This window comes from Aplidium turbinatum, chromosome 10 (assembly GCF_918807975.1).
Source record: "Aplidium turbinatum chromosome 10, kaAplTurb1.1, whole genome shotgun sequence".
NCBI lineage: Eukaryota > Metazoa > Chordata > Ascidiacea > Aplousobranchia > Polyclinidae > Aplidium > Aplidium turbinatum.
The window spans coordinates 17,794,558-17,821,679 of NC_137481.1; the positions used below are offsets into that span (position 1 = coordinate 17,794,558).

Below are 27,122 nucleotides of genomic sequence, written 5' to 3' on the forward strand. Positions count from 1 at the left end.
TCAGTCGCTCAACTAAACTAAAAAAAATTGCAGCTGTGTGGTCTGAATCACTTCTTAAAAGGTGCCAAAATATAGTAAGTTTACTGGATCACTTTATAAAAATTACATCCGGACATAACTAGTTGAAAGTAGACATGTTGTTCTTCCGACATCACAACAGAATTTTGTGAGACATCAGCCATTTTTACTATGGGAACGTTCAAATATTACGTAACGCTTTTTTTCCAAATTTTTGACCCCCCCCTCCCCCATGTAACGCCAACGTAACGCTTTTTTCAATCCCCCCCCTCCCCCATGTAACGCTTTTTCACTACGAATTCAGCACAAAAAACTACCATTCCGTACTCGAAAGCGTTACGTAACGTTTTGCTTGAACCCCCTCCCCCCCGATGTGACGCTAACGTAACGCTTTGCATAAACCCCCCCCTCCCCCTCGAAGGCGTTACGTAATATTTGAACGTTCCCTATGCACTATGCAGTGTTATTGACGATGACAATTGGCTGGATTATTTGTCCAAACAAATGTATTATGCAAAACCGGCGGATTTATCTTTTATCTGCTTTTGGCCATTTTTTCATATGAAGCACGTCCTGCGTTTTGAACAAGTTAAAAGAAATGTTTTATACATTGTTAAACATACTTTCCAAATGAAGCTCTATCAAAAACAGTTAGGGTTGAGAAATACAGTAAATAGTTGATAGCTTAACAAAGTTTCGCTCAGTATCTGATGCTAAATGTACTAATAAACTTTGTGTCAAAGCAGCTACAGGAAGCTTGCCAAGTGGGAAACAAAGTGAAAAACGGATGACTAAAATCTGCGCATGCGCGGAGCTGAGACAACTACAGGAATATGCGCCGTAACTTATCAGGTGGGGTGATAGCATTGCATTGAGGACACAGTTTCTTAACTGCAAGGGCACGCATCCAGCAATTTTCACAATGGACATGCCAACACTGAACAGACGCCACTGGATCTTTGTAAAAGTCCTGAACAAAATACAGAAATGATTGTAAACAATATTGTCAATCTTCAGTAAAAACACGCACAACTAAGGATACCCTAGTATAGAGATGTAGAGGTTAAAATGGTAAAACGCCGTTTTTACCCATATGAACGCTGATAGGAGTCCAGGTTTTGAGTTAGTCCGTTAATAAAGAATCTAGCTAATTATTTGACTACTTAATCCAAACACTGGACTCCTATCAGCGTCAGTATGCTTCTTTTTGCGCCGTCAGTCTAAACTGACACAGGAGAATATGGGTAAATTGAATTACAGAAATAGTGGTTTGTGACACCTCCGTTACCACTCATCAAGAATCAATTGTAAGTGTCGGGTGCAGTGACCCACTCCGTCACAGTAGCCTACACCAGAAAGGGAAAGTAGCTTCGCATTTTGATCAAAGTAGCAAGAGCAGCATACAACCAGCTTACACCAGTAGGCTAAGCGGCCTATTGTGTTGAAAGACTAGAACACTTTAGATAGAGTCTAAAATGCGAATTCATACCATACAAATCATACATCGAGTTGATCTTGTTTCGCTTTCCAGGTTTTCAATCTTGCCACGAAGTGACGCGACCATATCAGCCATGCTAGATTTCTGTCCTGGAGATGACGGTGTGGAGCCACCCGATTGCTGCAAGCTGGGTAGAAATAAAAACATCACTCACTGCTTTTAGAATTTGACAAATAAAAACGGTCTTAAGACTTCATTCTTCTGCAAATGTTACCATGGATGGATAACCATCATGCAAATTAAAGACAAATCTTCAAGACATACATCTGAAATCCAAAAATTAAACTTTTTTTTATCGTATTTGAACAGTGCCTGCAATGTTGCGTGAAGCAGAAACTTAAAAAACAAATTAAAAATGATATTGCAGTAAACTCGTCATCATACCTAGCATTGTCACATGAGATTTTTTCAGGGTCTGATGCACATTCGGGGTGAACAAGATTTTTTTCCATGTATTGAGTGGGGCCGTATGCTTGTGTGTCGTCAGCTTCCACGTTCAAATACTGAGAAGAAAAATAAGTTTCAAATAATATGTCATATTTAACGCTTATAGAGATTGTGCTAAAAAGTAAAAAATTGATTTCCATAAGCATTGGAAGATGAGAAGATAAGGTTCTCATAAGACTTAGTCTTCGGCTCTAATGTGACAAGATTGGCTAGTTTCTCTCTCTCAACTGCTTTTCCTTCAAAAATTACAACCGCCTAATATTGTACCCTGGATAGAGGTAAATCGTGTTTTCCAACAACCAGCTTAAGCCGTTAGTCGAACCAGAAGCGCATGATTGGAAAGCGAGAGCTTATCCGCTGCGCAATCCCATCTCATGGAAGATAATAGCTGGCCTTAAGCGAACAATAAACTTGACATCAGTATAGTTTTGAAACAAATATGCAATTATACCCGATCGGATTCCTCTTCGGAAGGTTTGACGAGATAAAATCCGGAGGAGGATGCCAGTGTCGCTTTATCCACAAGAGACGTTGCGCGAATGCGAGTCTGGCCACACCATTCATATTCGGAGCCAAAGCTCTTATTACTTCTTTCTTCATCAGGAGATCTGTCGTTTGTGCTCCCATTGACATAAGGAGGAACATCCACAACGTCCACATCGACATCTTCATCCAGCACCTGCTGGTTCACATTTCTCTGAAAAATAAAGAAAAACTTGCATCGTTCTTATAATCACTAGAAAAGTAAAAAAAATTTTTTTGTTGTAAAAGCCGAGTTTTAACATATTCAGTATGACACAATAATAGGTTTCTTGCCCTGAGTTTAGTTCGATGCATTATTGGCGATGGAGTGATATAAACGCTCGATCGCGCACAACTTAAAATTAACTGACGAAAAGAGTAAAAATGTACCATTTGTAGCTTGATACGTTAATTAAAGAAACTATATTGTGACTTAGTAGATGTGGTGAAAAGTAATGAAGTGTTCATTAAAGAATTGAATAACTGCAGCCAGCTTTTTACAGACCTTGTCTTCTTTCGCTGACAACTGTCATTTGATTATGTTCAACAGATTGCTGTTATTGCACAATAACATAAAAACATTATCGAGCTCTTACTTGTCGCAAGCAACGTCCAATGTGCTCATGCATATCGGACAGCGATCCTTGTAACTTCATGCAACATACAGGACAGCTTGATGGGAGGTTGCTCAAGTGTGGCGACCATGGCGACGACGAAGCCGACCAAATCGGGTTACTAGCAAATGGCGCCATATTGAAGTTATAACTATTCGCCATGCTTCCCTGCGCTTTAAGGCCCTGACCAACTTTCATGTTCAATCTTTCGTGGCGGTTGCTACGAACTTTCTGGTACGTCTGAGAAGAAAACGAAACTTATTTATTTCTTGGTTGTTTCACGTTCGCAAAACGTCAGTGAAGCAATAAATCAACTTGTTTCTTTATTTTACTTTCATCGGATGAACGTTGCAACTAGTGCTAGAAACACAAAAAGAGTGTTGGTCACTCTCAAAAAATTACATAGCAAAACGCTGGAGTATTTAAAATTTTTGGATAATGCCACAACCAAAAACATCAAGAATACAGATATATGATGCAGGGCTGTGTGTATCATGCGATACAAATTTGTTATTAAATAATATCAAAAATATAGTTTGGTTATTTTTTCAGTAAAGTTTCCGAAACGTTGCGATAAAGACAAAAAAAATATAAAGCGATGCAGAAGCTAAAGCAAAGAGAGAGCTCACACAAATTGAAATGCCAAGTGGTCAAAAATACGTCTGCTAAAGACTAATAGCGAAAAGCTAACGATCCGACCAAAAATGCCATACATGGAAGTTGGAACAATAACACACATAAAAACTCTTGAAATGACCTGGCATTCACATTAGCGGAAACACACACATCCATTATAAAAGAGTTCGTTTTTTTATCTGAACCACAGATCAAAGAAAAAGCATAAATTCTTAGTTATTTCTCGTTTAGAAAGAAAGTTCATAAATTCATCTTGTGAAATTGCGTTTTTCAGCTTGTGGTAAAATGTAACCAAATAGGCGATAAATTGAATAAAGATTTTACGACATACGGTAAGTTAATTACCAGTGACCAACGACTGAAACTTCTTACAAAAGGAACTACATTCCCGATCTCAACGGGTGTAAATTTCGTTAAACATCATCGAATAAAATTCTGATTCTTCAAATTAGAAAAAGTGCAACATCAAAAAAGGAAAAGCGATACCATGTCGATTTCCAATTAATCACTCGTTAAGGCGGAGGTAAAATTTCGCCAGTAAAACGCGTAACAAGCTGTGGCACATCACTTAACAGACCAATTGCATCGCAACGAACATTGAAACCATTTGTCAGGGTCGATAAATGTGATTAGCTGAAAGCGAGCAAGATTTTGGACTAATATTAATGCTAATTTAAAATGATATTCGGTTCTGTTTAGACGACAGTCGCTACAGACCAATGGGTCATTTAGAAAGCTCGTAAATCACGGAGACAAGTCGAAATGAATAAAAGGAATGACATGGAAAATAACAGCAAACAAGTCGGACTTGGCAAACAGATGAATAAATTTCGTATTTCTTACATTAGCTCAACGTTTTTAAGACATCAATTTCAAGACGTCAGCAAATTTGTACAAGCAACACAGCTCCTGTCTTAATTAGATTTCTCATTGAGCAGAGGATAGTGGAAGGAAATTATTTATCTGTCAATTCTTGCAGAAAACACTTTAAAATGTCCTCCCGAGGAAGGATCAATTAGAAAGGTTTTATAAAATAACATTTTGCTTTTTTGTCCAATTAAGAAATAATTTATCTTGAAAGCAAGAATTTAAAGCACTCAGAACAAATTATTTTAAAACTACAACACGTTTAACAAATTTACTATCTTTAAAGTTACGTAAAAACCAACTCATAATTTTAATACGACATCAAAATTAAAACTAACAATTTAAAAACCACAACAAAATTAGGATCACGAAAAAAATTAATGAAAACAGAAAAGTTTAGATGTTCATCAAAGTTATTAATTTTTCTAGCAAGTCGCAACGTTTATCTGATGAATGTGAAAGTAAAAGATGAAACAAACGAGTTGTTTTATGCTGCACTGACGTATCGCGCATCATGGCAATCAATTAACCTTTTAGGCTGTGTGGCCGCGTGTTTTATGTCGTGTCAAGGCTTACGGCCTGTAGGTGAAAAAGATTTAGATTAAGTGGACAAGGAAGCCAACTTCGTATCCACCTTCAAGCACGCCATTAAGTGTCTTGCCAAAGAAAAAGTTACATGCTCGTGAGCGGTGTCGAACCAGCGGCCGTTCGAACGTCGATCCAAAGCTCTCACCATTCAGCTGTGCAGCCAACTGGCCGAGTGGTGAAAGCCTTCGCACAGGTCTGGGAAAGGCGCTAGTTCCACACCTGTCCAAAGCATGCAGCTGAATTTTAAGAAAGACACTGGCTTGTTAATTGGGTTGCTCGAAATTGGATATTAAAATTAATTCTGCTGTGCCTAACTTTGAACTTCTTAAACAATCAATGAGTGAAATTCCTCTTCGAAGAAACAACTTCTCCGTTTCGCAAAACATCAAATTAAGGAGATTTTACAACACGTCGATAATTGCGGTTCTATGCAAGAAACATTTCGTATGATTCTGCAAAATCGCACAGTTGTAAACAATATGCCCGCCAACAAACGTATGCCTGTTTATTCCATATTCGCTAATGCAAATGAATTAATTGACCATTGTTCAGGACAATATTTTAATGTTTGCAATTCTTTTGCAAATACAGATGGCCCAAAATCTAATTTAAAGCCTCAATCCAAACAACAGAAGTAATAAATTACTCAATTGTCCAATTTCGAGTTAAAAAAAAACAAAGCAAAGATAAGCGACAATTTTCCAGGCAGTAAATTATCGGCGAAATCTTGTAATTTTTGACGCACGAAGCTTGTCATTCCCATCAGAGAGTAAACAGACTTTTCGTCAATCTCAGATTAAAGGGCCATTAATAAACTAGAGTGGGTAAAGGAACTCACTATGCTACCAAGAATGCTCGCCAAAGGCTTTGACTTGACCGACAAATTTATTGCTTTGAAAAAAAAAGTGCAATCATACGTTGTGTTTACGAACAACGCCTTTAACGAAATAACGTCACTTGCGCAGCTGAAGTGGCTACAGTCTGTCACAATACCCGCTAAGCTGTTAGTTTTGTTGAACTTCACTTCGTAGTTGAGTTAAATACGACTTGAATATTTGCATAAGGCTGGAAAAACTTTGCAACAAATAGAGACCCTTGATTGACGTTGGTGGTGGTTGTGGCAGTGCGGCATGGTACAGACAATGTTCATTAAAAGCGCGTTAAGCTACTGAAGAAACTCAACATGCACATGTTTTGAGATAACAAGGCAACATTTAAGTATGACATCTGAGCAATACCGAAGAGTTTTTTTTAAAGAAAATTTTAAAAGGAAATTCTGAAGTTGTGTGCAAAACGTTACCTCTCTAACGTCGTTAAACTGTCTTTCGATGTGACAAGAACCAAAATTACAAAAAATATGAGCTTCAAAGACATCATCAAGTGATCTGACGATAGAGTAAATAGAGACAACCGCGCTATATACAAACAAAGAAAAAGCGACAGTGGTTGACAGAGGACGCTGGTTTTCACTTAATCAGCCAAAGCGTATGCGCGATATGACGTGTCAGTGCTGATAAAGTGATTGGAAATCTTAAAACAAAAGCCGAATTACTGACGATAAGATGAAAGTCCGGGCGATATGGAGGCTACTGATGATTGTTATCCAAATAACATTGTGTTTGTTGCTGCTCCTTTAACCTTTCTGTTGGGAAAAAACTGTGTTCGGTGTTGTAGAAACGAGAGTGCGTGGAAAAGAGGACATAATTCGCGATGTAATCGTTATAAGTAAGGTAGAGAATTACAAGTGCTAGAAATAACCGTTCCCTAGAAACGAGTCACACTACGGTCAGTCGGTCACACTTGTAAATGTACAATTTTCTTATGAAATGGTTGTGAAAAATTCTTTTCAAAAAGAACCGGTGCAGCTTAGAAAATACTCGTACTTCTTTTGTTCAACTTTTTTCGGCTTGAAATTATTGCATCATGGAAGACTTATCCTTGTCTCTTGCGAGCAATCCTGCAGTTATTTTTACTCAGCTAGTGTTTTGAGGAAATTAATTTCCTGTTTGTAGCTTTGCAAACGACTCAACGCAAAGTAAACAAAGAACATTATTTCCTAACGGATTGCAAAGAGTTCATTCTCAACTTCGTAAAAAGGGCAGCATTGTCACAAACATTGTATCTTAAAAGTTTTACTTATTATATTTTCGCTTTTTTCAATGCAATACAGATTTCCATTACCTTGAAGCGGTTGTTCTGAGTTGACTTGGCTGACAGTTCCGAATATTTCTTGCCAGTAGATGACATAGAACTTGTTGCTATCTATTAAGCAAAAGAAAAGCCCTTAGGGAACGTTCAAATATTACGTAACGCCTTCGAGGGGGAGGGGGGGTTTATGCAAAGCGTTACGTTAGCGTCACATCGGGGGGGTTCAAGCAAAACGTTACGTAACGCTTTCGAGTACGGAATGGTAGTTTTTTGTGTTGACTTCGTAGTGAAAAAGCGTTACATGGGGGAGGGGGGACTTGAAAAAAGCGTTACGTTGGCGTTACATGGGGGAGGGGGGGTCAAAAATTCGGAAAAAAGGCGTTACGTAATATTTGAACGTTCCCTTAACAAAGCTAAAAACGATTGTTAAAAATACACTCATGGAATTGGTTAGACGTTTAAAAGGCACGGTTATCAAATAGCTCACGGACAGACTATGTCGCAAGTCAAGAAAAAAGATTTTCAAAACCCATTGCAAAATATTCTGAAAACAAATGCTTACCGGATTGCGAAAAGATCTCTTGTCAACAGAAGATCGACGACTGTTCATATGTTTTCGTTTGACCTCACTGAATTTCGAAGAAAAAAAAAGATTACCCAAAATAGCAATGAGTATTTGACTAATGTGCGTGCGCATGTGCACAGCTTGTTAGGCTAAAACAAACTTATGAAACTAAACTTTAAAAAAAAATAGTCTACAGAATAATTCGAGAAGTTGTAGAATTGTGCCTTGTCTCATACCTTGGTATTTTTGTTAATTTCTCAATTTCTTGCTGCACATGAATTTCCAATTCGGCAGAGCGAACTGTGATCCCACACACAGGACATGTGTCTCCAACGGATCCAAGACGCTTTTCTGTGGAAAAACGTTTATTTATGTATTGTGATCTCGAAAAGACGCACATCGATGCAGTCACTGTGAACATTGATCAAGAAACAGAGAAGTATTATCGACAAAGATATGTTTTTTGCAATAAGCAGCGATGCTTTCTTCGGTTGTTCCAGTCTGCGTAGTGTTTATGGCATACAATATAAACCGTTGAGCAGACAACAATTAATCCATCAAAACATTATTCCCATGGCAAAGTTCTTCGAGAGTAGTTAATGAAACTGTCCAATGTGTCACGATTGTCAACAGACCAATTACTGTAGATGATTAACTCTGTCATTTAATACCAATTTTCATAAAGATTTACTCAACATAATAAAATAAGCAGGCAAGCCATTTCTCAATTGACGTTTTGCGCGGGCATGTAGACTGATGGAATTTTCTCTCTCGCGCGGAGATTTTCGCTGTTTTTCTTGAAACTTTGCAGTTGTTGAAACATTTCAACACCACAGTGGAAACCACTGTTATTGTCAATTCAATGATTAATGCGTGGATATGTTTATAACATTTGTACTAAACTGTACCTACTTTAATTCACTGGTGCTCCTTAACCAAACGAATATCAGTCAAGAAAAGCCACGTTTATTCTGTTTGGTAAAGCATTGGTAAAGAGTTCAATTTATGGCACTGAAAGTGAACAGCACAAGGGGATTTATCATTATTTTATTCAGACCCCAAAAATAACATGGAAAAAAATAAATCTAATGTGTTGGGCGCAGACCTGCCAGGAAAGAAACGATAGCAACATTTGTTGAATTATTTCCTAAAAAATGTTTACTTCGTTTTCTTTCCGACAAATCGTCTCTTGATTGGTCAGAGGACGTGCTTGAGCATCGGTCATTAGTTGATTTCAGCGAATCATCTTCGATGTTATTTTTCCGCATGACTAAACCGTTCGGAGGGATGGAATTAACTGTTTCTGTGTGGTTGTATTTTTGTTGTTGCATCCCGGAAGAATTTTCCTCAATAGACTTTTCGAACATTTCTGCACATATGAAAGTCAGTGAGCTGGTTGTCAAAAGTTGCATAATAGTCTTTATCCTTTGACAAAGTTTTTTTTTTAAAATGTAACTTATTGTAGAGAACTGTCAATACCAAATTTCCTCGGTAGATCTTGCAAGCGTTTCTGCACAAACGGGAATGAGTCAAAGAGATTTCAAATTTGATAATAAAACCCTTACCCATAAAACGTACTTCCTATTGTACAAAACTGGTATGCAGAGAAATATCAACTCTTACTGTCGGAAGATAAGCTTTCAACATACCAGTGTCGTAAGCTTCTTCAACGGGTGAGTTGCAAAGTGGAGATTCCTTCGGTATTTTGCTGGGAGTGGTGGCTCCGTTGCCACGTTGTCGTCTGTGAAACTGGTTTGAACCAGATTCTTTTAGTTCAGTCAAGCAGTTGTACGAACGGCCAACTTGACGGTGATGGTTGCGTTGATTTCTCGACTCTGCATCAACGAAAGTGGAGTGATCGGTCACTTGCAAAGACGATTTTTCACGAGTCTTTCCGAATGATGGTGGTGACGTGTTTCCGATGTCAGCCGAACGATCGGTGCTTGTATTAGAGAGGCTATCAAAATTTCGAAATCTGTTGAAAAACTGTTGCCAAGCCGAAACACTGGATGAAGCTGCCAAACCAGAAATTCCTGCAAATAAAAAAATGCATTCTTTTAAAATGCTAAACTGGGTGAAAGTAGATCAAATTCTGTGATCGTTGATCAAGTCAGAAAAAATATTCACACTTTGCATTACCACAGACGCGATGCTGAAATGTCCACTTTTCCATCGATAAATGATGCACAGTGTTGATACAGCAGTTGCTTTTCAAAGTGATGCTTCAGCAAAGTGTTATTATCAAAATTAAAATCTGACTTTAAATTTGGGTAGAGAGGTAACTTTTTCAAAACTTTTTAAAACTTAAATTTTTATGTTTGTTTATAACTTTAAATTCTTCAACAAAGAACAGTGGTTGAATAACCGGGAAAAGGCAGTCTGATTTCAACGTCTCTTTTACGAGGTGATTAAGTTATCTCTGTGTTCTTGTAACAAATCCTTTAAATCCATGTAATGTGCGAAGGTTTTCGACGACAATGTAGGGTTTCTTTTGAGGAAAAACATATTAATTTTCATTAAATTGAAAAGGCAAGCGGTAAGTTTATGTAAGAATTTAAGCGTGAAATTTGTGACTTTCTGCAGTAAGTGAGAAATAACAACCTGAAAAGTCAATAAAATCAATTTTCGCTTTACAAAGCACAGAAAGTGCACGTTGAACTGAGATAAATTTCTCTGGCTTAATTGTGATAAGAATTTCAGGACAAGCATCATCAGCAAGCTGTGTAGTGAACTAGTTATCGTAAAACTTTTGAAGAGCAAAAGTGGTTGATGTAAACAAAAAAAAAATCGAGCCGAACAGGGAGAAAATGAAGTCATTTGAGCGGGCCAAGTCATCAAATAACGATTAGAGAACATGGTACATTCCCACAACAGAAGATAAGCGATTCAGAGTGTATTATCTGTGACGGTTAGGTCTTTAAAAGCTTTTGGAGGGGCACACAGACAACATTATATCGACCTTGAAAAATTAAGAAACTCTTGAAAATGTAAAAGATTAAGCATAACTGCCTTTGATGGCCTTTTGAAGTCACAGACCAACGGTTAATAAAAGTTCAACTGCTTTCTGCCACCTTGGAGAAAAACTTTTAAAACTTTACGCGTAAAACTAACGTAAAGCTCTGCAAACAGGCGCAGAAATGGACTGCAACTTTTAAAGTTTACAACCAAAATGGTAAAACCATTGCTCTTTAAAATCCACTTCACGTTTCAAAGAAACAAGATAAAATAGCAGAGAGACATCAAAATGCAACTGGCAAATATACACATCCGAACTCCAGGTTAAACACATTTGGATTTCTGCAAAACGAGAAACGCGGGATCAGTAAGTGATGCTTTATGAAATCAGAACAATTTCATACATGACATTATTGTCAATTGGTCACTTGTGGCATTGCGAAGCGCATGTCAAAATTTTATTTCAAGGAACTAACGTTGGAATATAAAAAATTTCAATGTATACTCCAAATAGCTGTTACATCAAAGCGATCTCACTCCATATTTAATTATTTATGCTTCTGCATCGTGTAATACTGACAGATTTCTCAACGTTGGTGAAAAAATAGACCCCAGAAACAAAATGAAATTCTGAATGCTGATTTTTTTGATGGCACCGCAGATCAGTATTACCAAAACGGTGAAGCAAAACGGAAACATTTTCGGATCATAAGTTTATTAGTTTACTTTTTAAATCGTTAAATAATATACTCAACTAGCCCGGTGATCACTGAACTTAATCATGTCTGCTGTCCTAGGCAGTAAGTAGTAGTAGAGTTTCAATGTCGCAGCTATAATGCAAGAGTACTTATGGAAATGTCTTAAAAACGTTTGAAAATTTTTGATTGGTACCAATGTTTTTAAAAACATCACTTTCAGTGCTGACGTATTCTTGGCATTTCATTGCTATTTCTAACTTGCATATTGAGTGTTCAAACCAGAAAAGTTTCAAGCGCATGAATTACAGAGAGTGACCCGGACCCCTCCAGGCCTCCATACTTTATAATTCAAAATAACTTTAAACCTACGTTAAAAAAAATTTTCAAATAAATATAAAAAATACTGCAACTTCAAAATGATTGGGGCACGTGCCGTCGTGCCCCTTGGATGCTACTGCATGAAACTGACATACAAACAGGTGTAGTATCATGACTTCGCTATGACGATTTCGTCCAAGAACAATAGTTTTTTTGCATAAAAAAAAATTCATTTGCACCGTGTTGTAGAGCCTTAGCATGTGGTGTAGAGATTTGAATAATACCATTAAAGCCTTGACACTTGTTCACTGAGCGACCGAATTTCAGGTATTTATTTCCTTGTTACATGAGCCATGAGATCACAAAGTTCGGAAATCACCGTCAATTTCGCCCAAGATGAACATGAGCAATTGCCGCCATTTTGTAATCTCAAAACCTGATGCGCAGGGAAAGCAAACAACAAAGGAACTACTTGCAAAAACAATCTTGTTTTTTTTCGGTCGTTAATTTAAAAAGGTCCTGCAGCGAATTTGACTACGTATCCAAGTAGCTCAGCTGCAAGACCGAAAAACAGGGCTTAATCTATAAATACAATCTACAAAATGCTGCGTAGTCGAGTGGTGAGAGCCCTGGTTTGAAAGGGCGTCGGTTCAACACCGCTTTAGAGCTAGTAGCTGTGTCTTTGACAAGACACTTAAAGGCATACCGTCGATTACGGAGTGGTGCCCCTTCGACTATAGCCCTTTGATTTTTCTCATGATTATGAACAGTATGCTGCTCTAGAGAGAATGCCTACAGCCCTTCTGAGGGCTGTGGCATACTAAACTGAACTATTTTACGCCAAGCACAAACGAATGCGAGACGCAGAATTTCTAGTTGGAGCTTTTTTGGTTTGAATTGGATATTGTGTTGCAAAATGAGACTATAGCAACTTTAACAAAACGTCTTGTAGCAATTAAGAAACTTGTTGAACCATAGGCAACAAGACAATTAGACAAACTCTCTAGTCTCTACCAAAGCTCTATCAATATAAGAAACTCATTCAGATACCGAGATAAAATGTGAACAAAATTTCTTTCAAAACCTATGAATATTACTGAATCTCAACGGACTGGTGACATCGCAAAAACTCTTGCAAGTGTTTGTTATTGAGAGTAAAAAAGTTCATTATTGTAAAGCAAAAAATACATATTCAGAGAACAAAATTCCTTGTTACAGGTTGTTGTAAAAATTGAAACAAAGAACAAACAAAATCCCAATTGAATACCTGGATATTGAATCAGAGCATTTTGTTGTTGGCCAGGATGAGAAAAATGATGCTGCGATTGTGGGGAAGTACCTGACAACGAGTCCACGCTGAACTGCGAACATCAATAGTTGCGTTAATACTCGCAGTAGTGGTGTGAAAGTTATTCACTCTCGTGTTGAAATAATTCTCTTTCCGCACGAGCAATAAAATGTTTCAATCGAAGAGTACAGAGTAAATTTTCAAAAATACCAAATTGGGTTCAACACAACACCCTTTGAGCTTGCTTCGTGCCAAAGACAAAATACACAGCTTATTTTTACTTGTAAACAAAAATGGCTATAATCAACAATTGGAAACTGCATTAAACATCACACCATGTCTCTTCGGAAAGCTTTCGTGTTGTTATAAAATTGAAAAATAGCGTACGGGTATGCTTTTATCAATCGCAACATGTAAGTAAAAGTGATTTCCGAAATAAACCAGCGCATGACCATTTAAAAACACTTTATAAATTTGGTATCAAAAGACATGACATAACTGTGACTGCTAGAAATAATACAGAAAGCGAGTCGGTGTACTTTGACGTTTTGTTGTTTCACCCCGCTTAGCGAGTGGTTTCACCTGGTGACGAATTTTCTTTTTTGGGGGACCGTCACTAGAGGGCACCAAATCACCGGAATTGTCTTCCTTTCTTTCGAAGTTCTTTTTCGAAGATTGGTTTTGAAAATCTGTAAAAAAGTAGTAAATGATTACTAAATATTGTATTATTAAAGCTTTTAAAATACAGAATTCAATTTAAAAACATAAATTTGCAAGCAAGTTTGCCGTTGATCAACCTACAACTTGCAAAGACGTCAAAAGTCGAAATCCCAAATGTTTTCATTGTGTGTTGCGTGAAACACGATCTTTGCACAGACATGTGATGTGTATATATTTCATTGTCTCTTTTTATAGGTACGCAAGAGAAAATTTTGAGTGATATTTTTCTTACTGAAGACGAAGAACCCTTCATCTATGGGTCAACAAACACCACTTAAATACGCGCAAGATAAAATTCGTGACAAATAGGAGTGCCAACAGGTTAACGCATAAAGTTGATAGACTAAAGTTTTTGGTGAGAAACCTTTGGAAAAAAAAAGTAAATTTTCCATCCAAACTCGCAAAAAGTTAAGCCGAAGAAGAAACGACAAAATAAAAAACATCATATACCGATCGGCCAAACAAGTAGGGCTACACTTTCTTTTTTTAAAACACGTTTCATTGTTTTATTAAAAAACTATAGATACTATTCCTCCATCTACAGAACCAGTGTAGTGGTATGTACTCACTTTGCAGCAACTGAGAAGATATATTTTTACCAACACACCCAGATGCCGCTAAAGCAACCAAAGCGGCGGCCGAGGACTGCTGGGAGATCGGATTTGCAGAGTGGCTATACCCGAGATTCGGGCGTTCGTTTCCGGCCGCCAAAGGATAAAAATGGGCAACGAAAGGATGCGGCGCTGAAGGAACAGCGGCGCCAAGGGAAAACGGAGCTCGTCCGTAATATCTGTAACACAAAAACGATTAATGTTTGAATACTCTTTTCACAACATGAAATATTGACAATTTTAAGTTGGGTTGAGAGTCTCAATTGTTTTCTTTTAAATTTTAAAACTAAATTACAAATTTTGAAGATTGTAGCTACTGTAATAGTTTTTGCATACCTCAGTTCAGCGTGGAACCGCTCAAGCGCCTGAAGCTTTTCGGAACCTAAGAAAGACGAAAAAACACGTAAAAATTAAACTTTCTTTTACAAAATGACAGAAAGCAAAACTAAATCTTTCGCACCTACCTGACATTGTAAAACTTTTAATCATAAGTTGTGTTGAGATATTTCACATGCACTTTACTAAAACTAACAAATAAAGCCTGTAACCCTTCCTTCAGCAACTGATGAACCTTATCGCTTTGGTTATCAAGAACAGAACGAAATACAAGTGGTTACTAATCTAAGTAATCGCACTTAGGTATGACGTCACGGCAGAGCCTTTTTCGCGTCGCCACATACTCGCTGCTTTGAAACGCAAAAAAATAACATTTTGCGAAATTGGTCTCAAATGAATGACAAGTAGTGGTGGCTGCCTAATTGTAAACGCTTGATACAATTGGATCATTGTCTTTTTGAGGTGAAAATGATAATTTTATGTGTGCAGTACCACGAACCTTTGTTTAATCTCAAAGGTTGTGGAATACGTTATTGTCAACCCATCTATGCGGTATTTTTGAGAGAACACACTTTTTCCGAGAGCATATTAACTTTAAAACAGTTTGCAGTATCTGATAATGATATGCAAATACAGTGGCCGTGTGATTAACAGGTTCAAAAGAACGTCGATTTAAGTCTTGATCAAATCATACCAAAAATACATGATGACACCGACATACTGTAGTGACGGAGTGGCAAATTTACAGTAGGAGTGATCGTCCCCAATACAATTTTAGCATATTTTTTCACCACGTAAAAGCAGGCTTACGTCAGTTCTTTTTTCAGCTATTGCTTTAATAAAGCAAAATTGCCGTGTGTGAAACTGTGGATCTTTCTTACAGGAATGTCTTTCTTACAGGAATGATGACACGTTCCAAAGTTTATAATAGTTTTGCTGGTAAAAAAAACAGTTCCAATATATTACTCAAATGAACTTTTCCTCCCTTTAACGTTACGTACTAGATCGGACCATGCAATACCATGAGTTTTGAGGGTCAGTAAAGGTTATGCTTCACTGACTGAGCGACAAAAGTGTTTAAAATTCATCAAGATCCAGTCAAAAAATAGGTCTGCCACAAGACTGTGTAAAATCCACTCCTCCAGGTCACTTTGCTGCATCGCTGCAGACCCAACCAAAACATGTAGCCTATTTCTTCGTGTGGATTGCTAATACTGAGGTTAAATAAGAAAAATAAGGTAAACTCTACTTAGGCTAGGCCACATACAGTAGTTTAAGGCTTTCAGAAAGCAAAACAAAAAAGCAAAAAAATATGTAGGCTAGCCTAGCACTCACCCTAAAATCAAGCGCTTTAAATTTGGCGCTTCTGTTTTAACTATGAATGAGTGTCTTTAGGAAATTTTGCTTCGTCAAGAAATGCATTTCCTAACTTGAACAAAATACTTTTTGTAATTATAAGCTGTATGACAATGAGCAACGTATAAATCAACAATAAAATTTTAAGACGTTTTTTTACAGTGCAGTAGGAATAAAATAAACTCGAGTTACTATGACCAAGATGGTTATGATGGCAAAAGCTGTTAGGCCTATCACTCCAGGATCGACTGCAGTTAGAGTTAAATGACAAATATATCAAATTCATTGCTAACAAACGTTTCTACCTTAAACTTGGAAAAGTTCTTAATGTAGATTGTTATCTTTCGATCAATAAAATTACATTTACAGATGTACCTTTCTCAATTGACAAATTCGTGTTTTTGCATTCATACAATCGGACGATATTATTCGATTGAGTCGATCTGACAGCTTGTATCACCACGTAAGCCTGGGTACAAAAATGATCGTCTTTCACATGCTTCTTGGAAACACGTATATCACGTTTGTCAGGTTTCTCTTCTTGGCTGTGTTGGCTCCATGGCCGAGTGGTGAAAGCCTAGTACGGTATACTCGAAAGGACGTCGGTTCGAAATGCTCAAGAGCATGATGCTGCGTCTTTGACAGGACACTTAATACATGTCTCAAGGAGTGAAAGTGAATACAAAGATTGGCTTCCTTGCCTTCCCGTCCACTTAATCGACATCTGCAATTTCCAGGCGTAAGCCTGGACACGATAAAAAATACAACACGTGATAAAAAGTACCATCTGCACTCTGCAGTATGTGACACGTACCAAAACATCACACTGTTATAGTCGGTAGCATGTACGAACGGTATGGCCATCTAACCGACCATCAAACGCCTTGACTTTCGACGAGTCGCTATGATACTTAAACACGTACACAAGAACAAACGCAACGATTGACTTCTTTAACATCTCACTTAACCCAAACTTTCATTGCTTGACATATAAGCCTAGTCTAATGAAAAACAATCTGTTGAAAAAAACAACAGCACAACCTTCATGGTTCAACATTTACAGAAATAGCGCTGCGGGGTAACAAAAATGTAACACGAAGCTTGTATTAGCTTAAATCAAATTTTTACAAGAGATGCAAAAATCAGTGATGATAAAATGTGAACAGAACGTATAATAGGATTGCAGAAATCAATATGCAATGACTTCGTCTAATCGTCAAGCAATCTTTGAGGTTGAGTTGAGCTTTTCAGTGAAACAAGTATATATATACAGTTCAAGTTGCCTAATCTTGCTATTTTGATACATTACACAACTAGATAAATGCTTCCCGTTTTTACGCATTGTGTAGATTGATTGACCTTGTGGTAGATGTGGACCGGACATATCCCATTGCTCAGACACTATAAAGACTGCGACAACTGAAGGTGCCCCATGAACTGCTTTCAGCCAATTGTTGAATGTGTTTAAATAAGATATAGCAAACCAAAACATCTAGCATAAGATAAACTATTAGCGCCATCCAATACAGATGAGAAAATAATTGAAGTGTTTCAAGCTCGTCGTTCAACACTGGTAGTGACTAACCAAACCAAATAAATACAAGTGAAGTTGTTCATATCAACGAGATGTGATACCGTAATAATTCACAATTTGTTGTTTCTTGCTAAATGAGGATTGAACTGATTACTATATTTTTGAACGTAATTGGTAGATGAGGGTGCTGAACTGGATGCTTCAGGAGAGCTAATACCATAGTGATTGCGTAAGAGTTCTGTTGAACGTTGTTTTTCATGTGCTTCTCGTTCAAGACGAGCTTTCCGAAGCTTTGCTAATTTATCTTCTGAAGATAGTCCTTCAGTGAAGATCTTCGTCCTTTTATGTTTGTGCTTTTTCTTGTGCTCTTTGTTTTTTTTCTTTTTCTGTAATGATTCTTTTACGCCGACCAACGGATCTAAACTAGCCTTTCGCTTTGCATCAGCTGTCTCCTCTTTCAAGGAAGTCACTGTTGATGAAGATTTTCCACTTCTAGAAGGTGGTTTAAAATACCAAGGGCGCTCTTCATCAGGCAATGTTTCAACAGCTCCCTGTCCTAGGTAGGTAAGTAAACCAATCTTTTTTTCTTGTTTTTCCTTTTCTTGTTGTTTTTCTTTCTCATGTTCATCATTCGTGGCAAATGCAGAGTACGGCTTTCCATCAGGACCAATATCTTGAAAAAAATTAATGGATTGCTTAGGTAAGCTTGAAACATCCACTTGTAAGTCATTTTCGTTATTAGATTTTCGAGCCTTTTTACGTAAAATTTGAGTTCTAGCTTCTTGTTCAGCTAAAGCAACTTGATGCAAACGCTTCTTCTCTAGCTGACGAGCTTCCTCTTCATCTTTTCGAACTTTTGCAACATTATCTTTATTTCGAACATGCCAACTCTTTTTTGGCAAAATATTCATTTTTATCAGAAACAACACAGTCAAATAATAAAGCTGTAAAACCGAACGTTGTGACACCAAAATAATGGTACTTAAGTCATGTCAACTTATTTGTTTCGATAGTTCCATATAACAAAGCAAATAAAATTTTCAAAGTACGGTACTATATTGTGTAACAGTAGACTAGAGTATGGCACATCCACGATAGTAGTAAAAGGTAAAAATACATAAAAGTATGATTGTGCTAATTATGTAATGTATAACTTGTACAGTAGACCTCCCCAATCCCCGGACTTTCTTTTGTTTTCTTCTATATTGTGACTTTTCTGCATGGGTTTTCAATGCTGATTTCAAAAATATGCATAAAATTTTTTTTCGATTAACGTCTTGGAAGTTATTCGCCGTTTCTTAGCAACAACTTTTCATAAAAATTACAAAAATCCCCTTTAAAACCCCTTTCCTTTTAACCTAGTATGCTGATAGCTAGATCATCTGAAAGCACTTCTTCAGCTGAAGAATTAAAAAAAAAATTATTAAAATTGAACAATCGGTACCAGAGTTATGACCGTGTAAGTACCCAGATTACGCAGTCACGCATGACTGACTTTTGTTAATTTATTGCCAAATGATACTAGAAAAATGGTGAAAGTTGCTGACAAGGGGTTTTTGGGGGTAAGGAGTTCAAAAATTATATTAAAAAGTGTCTCAGAGCAACAGAAAAAAAGTTATTAAAAAATTGATGTGAACAGTCATGCATGAATGATTCTGTCGCAGTCGCTTCATTCCTGCAACGAGATGTATTCCTTAGGCACCACAAATGTTAAATGCCTGGAGTCATATACAGTAAAACGTGGAACCGATCATCTGAATGATCTGAACATAGGTAACATCTGGGTACCCATTGCACTTGATGTTGGAATACATGCTTCATTGCTCAGAAAGAGCTCTGATCAAGTGCAAGATGTTCACGGTCTGCCACAATTTCAATAGCATTTCTCACCCAGCATAATGTAGTCTATGTATCTAAATCATGTGGCAAAAAATGGATTAAGTCAGCTGAACTTAACGATAACCTTCTGTAATGCATTTCAGGTTTCACTATTGATCAGTTAGCATTTTCTACTTGTATCTTGTATGATTATAAACGTATTGTATACACTTCTGTGTAAAATTCCTTGTGTATTCATTTATCCATCATGGAGCTAAGGAAGAATAATGAACAATGGTGGTTTGCTTGGTAATTTGCAGCCTTTAAAACATTTTAAGACAGGACAATCTGGACCAACTACTGGAGATGTTCTTCAGAAATACATATATCAATATCATCTTCAATTAAATCCTCGCAACCACCAGAGTGGAAAGCTCGCAGCTTGGGATACAGTGTCTAGCAAAAGTATGGCAACCTGCTTGCATTCCACTGATGACAAAACAAAATATCCGAAACAAAATTATTCGTTTGGTTGATGAATACAAGAAATACAAACATGCCAAAAAGGAATCTGCTGCCTTAATTAAATTTCGAGAAACACTGACAACACGATTTATGATATCTGCTAAGAATGCGAAAATCTTATTAACAAAAACAAAACATAGCTACCAGAAGATAAGGCAGAAGATATTCAGTTTCTTAAATTACTTGAAACAAACCAACCAGCATCTCTTGGACCCCTTGATAGAAAGAGGTTGAAACGCTTCACGAATTATGTATTGAAGAATCGAATAAAGGTAATAAAGTATGATGTATGTTTGTTCCCAGTATGCTTAACAGTCTAATGATTTTTAAAGTAACATACCGGTACCGGCACCTATTAATTTTTGATACGGATCCCTCTGTCGGCATGTGGTATCAGTTTTTTATCCAGTCATCTCTATTAAGATATAAAACAAAATTAGTATTATACTTATAGTTTTGTTATGAGTAGTGGTAGCAGCAATATGTATGAATTCTTCATCAGAATTAGATTCTGTTTCTTCTGATGATGAGGAGAGTAAATTAAGTCCTGAGGTAGATGGCTGAGAATCTGCATTTATCTGTAAAAAGTGTCTTGTTTATGCATCCGTATCAAAAATTCTATTACCTTTATTCGATTCTTCAATGCATAATTCGTGAAGCATTTTAACCTCTTTCTATCAAGGGGTCCAAGAGATGCTGGTTGATTTGTTTCAAGTAATTTAAGAAACTGAATATCTTCTGCTTTATCTTCTGGTAGCTATGTTTTGTTTTTGTTAATAAGATTTTCGCATTCTTAGCAGATATCATAAATCGTGTTGTCAGTGTTTCTCGAAATTTAATTAAGGCAGCAGATTCCTTTTTGGCATGTTTGTATTTCTTGTATTCATCAACCAAATGAATAATTTTGTTTTGGATATTTTTGTTTTGTTATCAGTGGAATGCAAGCAGGCTGCCATACTTTTGCTAGACATACTGCTGTATGTATCCCAATTCCCAAGCTGCGAGGTTCCCACTCTGGTGGTTACGAGGATTTAATTGAAGATGATATATATATGTATTTCTGAAGAACATCTCCAGTAGTTGGTCCAAATTGTCCTGTCTTAAAATGTTTTAAAGGCTGCAAATTACCAAGCAAACCACCATTGTTCATTTTACTCTTCCTCAGCTCCATGATGGATAAATGAATACACACAGAATATTACACAGAAATGTATACAATACGTTTATAACCATACAAGATACAAGTAGAAAATGCTAACTGATCAATAGTGAAACCTGAAATGCATTACAGAAGGTTATCGTTAAGTTCAGCTGACTTAATCCATTTTTTGCCACATGATTTAGATACATAGACTACATTATGCTGTGTGAGAGATGCTATTGAAATTGTGGCAGACCGTGACCATCTTGCACTTGATCAGAGCTCTTTCTGAGCAATGAAGCATGTATTCTAACATCAAATGCAATGGGTACCCACCAGATGTTAGCTATATTGAGATGATCGGTTCCACGTTATACTGTGACTCCAGACATTTAACGTTTGTGGTGCCTAAGGAATACATCTCGCTGCAGGAATGAAGCGACTGCGACAAAATCATTCATGCATGACTGTTCACATCAATTTTTTAGTAACTTTTTTTCTGTTGCTCTGAGACACTTTTTAATATAATTTTTGAACTCCTTACCCCCAAAAACCCCTTGTCAGCAACTTTCACTATTTTTCTAGTATCATTTGGCAATAAATTAACAAAAATCAGTCATGCGTGACTGATTAATCTGGGTACTTAAACGGTCATAACTCTGGTACCGATTGTTCAATTTTAATAATTTTTTTTTTTAATTCTTCAGTTGAAGAAGTGCTTTCAGATAATCTAGATATCAGCATACTAGGTTAAAAGGAAAGGGGTTTTAAAGGGGATTTTTGTAATTTTTATGAAAAGTTGTTGCTAAGAAACGGCAAATAACTTCCAAGACGTTGATCGAAAAAAAATTTTATGCATATTTTTGAAATCAGCATTGAAAACCCATGCAGAAAAGTCATAATATAGAAGAAAACAAAAGAAAGTCCGGGGATTGGGGAGGTCTATTGTACAGGTACAGTAGGCTACAGTTTGTAACATAACCCAATACCTGTATAATATAGTTAATCTTTTACACATACAATAAATGAAATTTTTAAACATAAAACCAAGCAACAGTACCGGACTACTGGTATTCATGTTATTAGGAGTTACACAGTATTATATATATATTGTATGCCAAGGGAAAAACCACTGACAGAACATGAACAAAATCCCTTTGGTAAAAATAATAGTGGGAGGATATTTAACACATTGGATTTTTTCAAGAGGATGTTCACTTTGATGGATATTTTTAAGATGAACTTTTTCTGGGCGGAGTTTATCAATTACTGTGGGAGAGACAAACAAATTTATTTTCACACGAGTCAGTTCAATCATAAACAGCTAAAAATCGATTTCGGTCAGCTAGTAGCCTAGCTAGATTATCTTCAGTTAAGCTTATTCAAATAGAAATTTTATACAAATAAAAACTCAAATATACACTTTTCATAAAGAAAAAGTTATATTCTAGATCTAAAGGTATATTCAAATTCTAGCAAAATTAAAGTCTAAGTATGTAGTAATGTAGTATTCATACTTGAAAAGGCTTAAAAAGTTGGGTTCCGGGTTCAAATTAAAAAGGTGTTGCCATAAAGTAATAATATCAATTGAGTTGCCTTGCACATTGCTTAAGCTAACACATTGCTTAAGCTAACACAAACACATTGCTTAAGCTAATACAGTAATTCTCTTGACAAAAGTCTTGAATTGAGAAGTATTATTATGCACCCTTTCTTCGTTGACTTTCTCTCATTCTTTGTTGTTGAAGGGAAGGTGAAAGAAAAAAGTACGTCATGCTCAAGCGAACATGTGCAATTGTGCATATAGCCTTAGAGTCTATATTCACAATATATATAACTAAGGTAAGAATAGCAACTGCGAAATAAGTAATAATTCATGAAAGAACAAGACTTAAGGCGCAGGCAACTAATTAGTGGACTATGTAGTATGTAGGGCGTATGCTAGTTGTTTTGTTTCATCCTTATCAAAGTGAAACTTAAGCGGTGTGTCAATATGGCCTACATCTTATTTCACATTTATGTCATTCTTGCTTTTGATGAATAAATAAATTGATTTAATAACTTAAATTTTGACTTTGTATAGAAAATTACATGTTTTTAATTGGTGTCTTCACTCTTTATATTGCAACATTTACAAAATTGTGCAAATTCACAAAATTCAAAAATAGTTAAAGTGAAATTTCTTTGCATTATAATTTTTTAGCATTGATCAGAGACTAAAACAAATGACACAACTTGTGCAGGCATTTATTACTTGTATAAAAGCACAATGCATAGCCTACAAAAAGGATAGTCAGGTCAATGTCTAAGCCAATAGTTCCCAATCATTTTTTAATGCATTTCCCTTTTGCTTTTAAATAAATGTTAAAGCTTATTCATTCCATGTGTAGTTGTGTACTATATTTAGTAGCCAGCATATGGTTGAAAGAGTTGAAGCGTTATATACTTTAACAATCACGTTTTTTGTAGTTACCTTACACTAGGGGAACGTTCAAATATTACGTAACGCCTTCGAGGGGGAGGGGGGGGTTTATGCAAAGCGTTACGTTAGCGTCACATCGGGGGGGGGAGGGGGTTCAAGCAAAACGTTACGTAACGCTTTCGAGTACGGAATGGTAGTTTTTTATGCTGAATTCGTAGTGAAAAAGCGTTACATGGGGGAGGGGGGGATTGAAAAAAGCGTTATGTTGGCGTTACATGGGGGAGGGGGGGGGTCAAAAATTCGGAAAAAAAGCGTTACGTAATATTTGAACGTTCCCTAGGGCTACGATACTTCCTCTTTTGTCAAGAAAAATGAACGTCTTTTCTGCATATTGAATTTTCTTGCTTATATATATTTTAACAGGTTTTATTTCTATGTGATGTTTTGGCGACGGCTTGTAGCCTATTTTGTTTCCAAAAATTTGCTGTAATCTAGCAATTTAACATTCTGATTTATAGACTACTCTGTCTTCAGGAAACCAGATGGAGGCATGTTGGAACTAGGAAAATTACTGGGAAGGACTCGCAAGCCAAGTTTCTCTGGTCTGGTAATGGCAAGGGCACAGGAGGGGTTGGTATCATGCTGGCTGAAGGTTGGTGGGAGAAGGTATTCGAAGTGAGACGCATTTCCGACAGGATACTCTTAGTGCGTTTAGTTGTGGGTAAAGTTGTGTTTGCTGTCGTCTGTGTTTATGCTCCCCAGGCTGGGCTCAGTGAAGATACCAAGACTCAGTTTTACGAACAACTTCAGAGCCTTATCACCACTGTCCCTGCCACTGAAGAACTGTTTGTGTGCGGTGATTGGAATGGCCACATAGGCAGCAATCCAGACGGATACGTAGAAGTTCATGGTGGATATGCCATTGGCCAACGCAATGAGGAAGGTGAAAGACTACTTGAATTTGCTGTAGCAAACGACCTGGTGATAGGGAACTCCGTATTTAAGAAGGACCACAGACATCTGGTCACTTACCAATCTGGAGAAGTTTTGACGCAGATCGATTACATCCTATATCGGCGCAGGTTCAGAAAGCATGTTACAAATGTAAAAGTCATCCTGGGTGAAGAATGCGCATCCCAGCACAGACTCGTGGTGTCGGACATGACGGTACAAGCTTCACACAAACAAAAGCGACAGTTTAAGCCCCGCATAAAACTCTGGCAGCTTAAAGATCCAAACAAACAAGCTGAGTATGCTGAACTCTTTGCCTCCAAGATTGAAGGAGCCCATACAAGCATCACTGTAGAAGAGATATGGAAAACTCTGAAGGAAGGAGTCACTGAAGCTGCACAAGAAACTTGTGGTGTTTCATCTAGGCACCGATGGAGAAAACAAACCTGGTGGTGGAATGATACAGTGGAAAATGTTGTGCAGGAGAAGAGCAGATGCTTTAAGGCATGGAAGGCAGGAGGAAGCAGAGAAGCATACAACGATGCCAAAAGAACTGCTAAGTATGCCATATACAATGCTAAAACCGAAGCTGAGAAGACACTATTTCACAATGTCAACTCAAAGTCAGGGACCGTATACAAGCTGGCTAAGCAAATGCGGCGTGACAATCAAGACGTTAGTGGTGATAAACCCATCAAAAATGATGCCGGTGAACTCTCCCTCGACGAGGAAGGAAGGTTGCTTGGAAACAATACTATGAACGACTTCTCAATGTAGAGTTCCCCTGGAACCCGGATAATCTCTCAGATGAACCATCTGTTGAGGGCCCTAGTGTACCAATCACCACCGAGATGATCGAAAGAGCCATCAGTAAGATGCGCATGGGCAAAGCTCCTGGTCCTTCAGGAATAATAGCAGAGATGCTGAAGCCAACAGGCAAAACTGGAGTTGCTCTTATACGAGATCTTGTAGAAGCTATTGTTAGCGAGGGTCGTATACCAGCAGACTGGGAAGAAAGTTACATCGTCAATATCTATAAAGGTAAAGGGGATGCCCTTGATAGGGGTAATTACAGAGGCTTGAAGCTGCTTGACCAGACCATGAAAATACTTGAGAGAGTGACAGAACAATTGATTAGGCAACAAGTACAGATTGATGAAATGCAATTCGGCTTCATGCCAGGCCGAGGTACAACTGACGCCATCTTCATCATCCGTCAACTTCAAGAAAAACACCTTGCCGTAAACAAGACTCTCTATATGGCCTTTGTAGACCTAAAAAAAGCCTTTGATCGAGTGCCAAGGAAGGTGATCTGGTGGGCCATGCGAAAGCTGAGTGTTGAGGAATGGCTAGTACGGATAGTACAATCAATGTACCTGAATGCTAGGAGCTGTGTGCGTGTTGGGGATGGGCACAGTAACACTTTCAAAGTAGGCGTAGGTGTGCATCAGGGTTCTGTATTGAGCCCACTGCTCTTCATCATTGTCCTGGAGGCCCTGTCACTCGAACTGCGCACAGGCTGCCCTTGGGAGCTGTTGTATGCGGATGACCTTGCCATTATCGACACCTCATTGGAGTCACTAGTTGACAGAATCGCCGCCTGGAAGAAGGGAATGGAAGCAAAGGGCCTAAGAGTGAACATGGGTAAGACCAAAATAATGATCTCTGGCATCAACCAGAACTCCCTAAGAAGATCAGGAAAGCACCCTTGCCCGGTATGCCTAAGTGGAACCGGTAGCAACTCTATCTTCTGCACCAATTGCTCCCACTGGGTCCACAAAAAGTGTAGTGGAATTAAAGGGTCACTCAGACCGGACCCACACTACTCATGCCCACACTGTCAGGGCACAGCAAGACCAATAGATGGCAGGCCGGTAAGCGAGGTTGAGATTGAAGGTGGCACACTTGACGTGGTAGCTGACTTTTGCTACCTTGGTGATACCATGTGTTCTGGAGGGGGGTGTGAGCATGCGGCTATAACTCGGTGCAAGTCAGCCTGGAAAAAGTTTAGAGAATTTCTCCCTATCCTCACAAGCAAGCAACTTCCTGCTGCAACCAGAGGACAAGTTTACTCCAGTTGTGTGAGGAGTGTCATGCTCTATGGCTCTGAAACGTGGGCTACTTTAGCAAGCACCGTCAAGCGCCTACAACGTAATGACAGAGCGATGGTAAGATGGACCTGCCTGGTCGGGCCTGAGGACAACATCCGGTTTGAGACTCTGCTATCAAAGCTCAAATTAAAAGACATCAGTGAAGTTCTCCAATTAGGCAGACTGAGATGGCTTGGTCACGTTGAGCGCAGCTCAAGCTGGATCTCACAGGTCAGATGTGTCAACATCGCAGCACAGCGGGGTCAAGGTAGACCAAAACTTTCTTGGGAAGAACTTGTAAAACGTGACCTTGTAGCCCTGAACATGGACTCTGCCAACCCAATAAATCGCGAAGTGTGGAGGGGAAGACTTCGTTCTCGACAGACAGACAGGCCACACCCTCGACATGAGGATTAATTCATGGCCTGTATAATCTAAATTGGTTGATGATGATGA

At 37.9% G+C, this 27,122-nt stretch overlaps 3 protein-coding genes across 3 annotated transcripts; 1 reads left to right on the plus strand and 2 right to left on the minus strand.

Moving 5' to 3' along the window:
- Positions 1 to 461: 461 nt before the first annotated feature.
- LOC145779021 (uncharacterized) lies at positions 462 to 14,964 on the minus strand. The gene is made up of 15 exons (XM_082590602.1): positions 14,958 to 14,964; positions 14,830 to 14,875; positions 14,452 to 14,672; positions 13,745 to 13,851; positions 13,142 to 13,235; positions 9,553 to 9,936; positions 9,066 to 9,272; positions 8,140 to 8,254; positions 7,901 to 7,967; positions 7,372 to 7,452; positions 3,082 to 3,339; positions 2,415 to 2,660; positions 1,901 to 2,019; positions 1,508 to 1,643; positions 462 to 988 (listed from the first exon to the last, which is right to left on the minus strand). The coding sequence occupies exons 1-15, from the start codon at positions 14,962 to 14,964 to the stop codon at positions 842 to 844; spliced, it is 2,235 nt and encodes a 744-aa protein (XP_082446728.1). The 3' UTR covers positions 462 to 841.
- A 1,324-nt stretch (positions 14,965 to 16,288) lies between these two features.
- On the minus strand, positions 16,289 to 18,926 carry LOC145778615 (leukocyte receptor cluster member 1 homolog). The gene has a single exon (XM_082590142.1). The coding sequence runs from the start codon at positions 18,628 to 18,630 to the stop codon at positions 17,830 to 17,832; it is 801 nt and encodes a 266-aa protein (XP_082446268.1). The 5' UTR covers positions 18,631 to 18,926; the 3' UTR covers positions 16,289 to 17,829.
- Positions 18,927 to 20,548: 1,622 nt separating this feature from the next.
- Positions 20,549 to 25,353, plus strand: LOC145779022 (uncharacterized). Its single transcript, XM_082590603.1, has 2 exons — positions 20,549 to 20,614; positions 24,160 to 25,353. The coding sequence occupies exons 1-2, from the start codon at positions 20,549 to 20,551 to the stop codon at positions 25,351 to 25,353; spliced, it is 1,260 nt and encodes a 419-aa protein (XP_082446729.1).
- Positions 25,354 to 27,122: the final 1,769 nt, after the last annotated feature.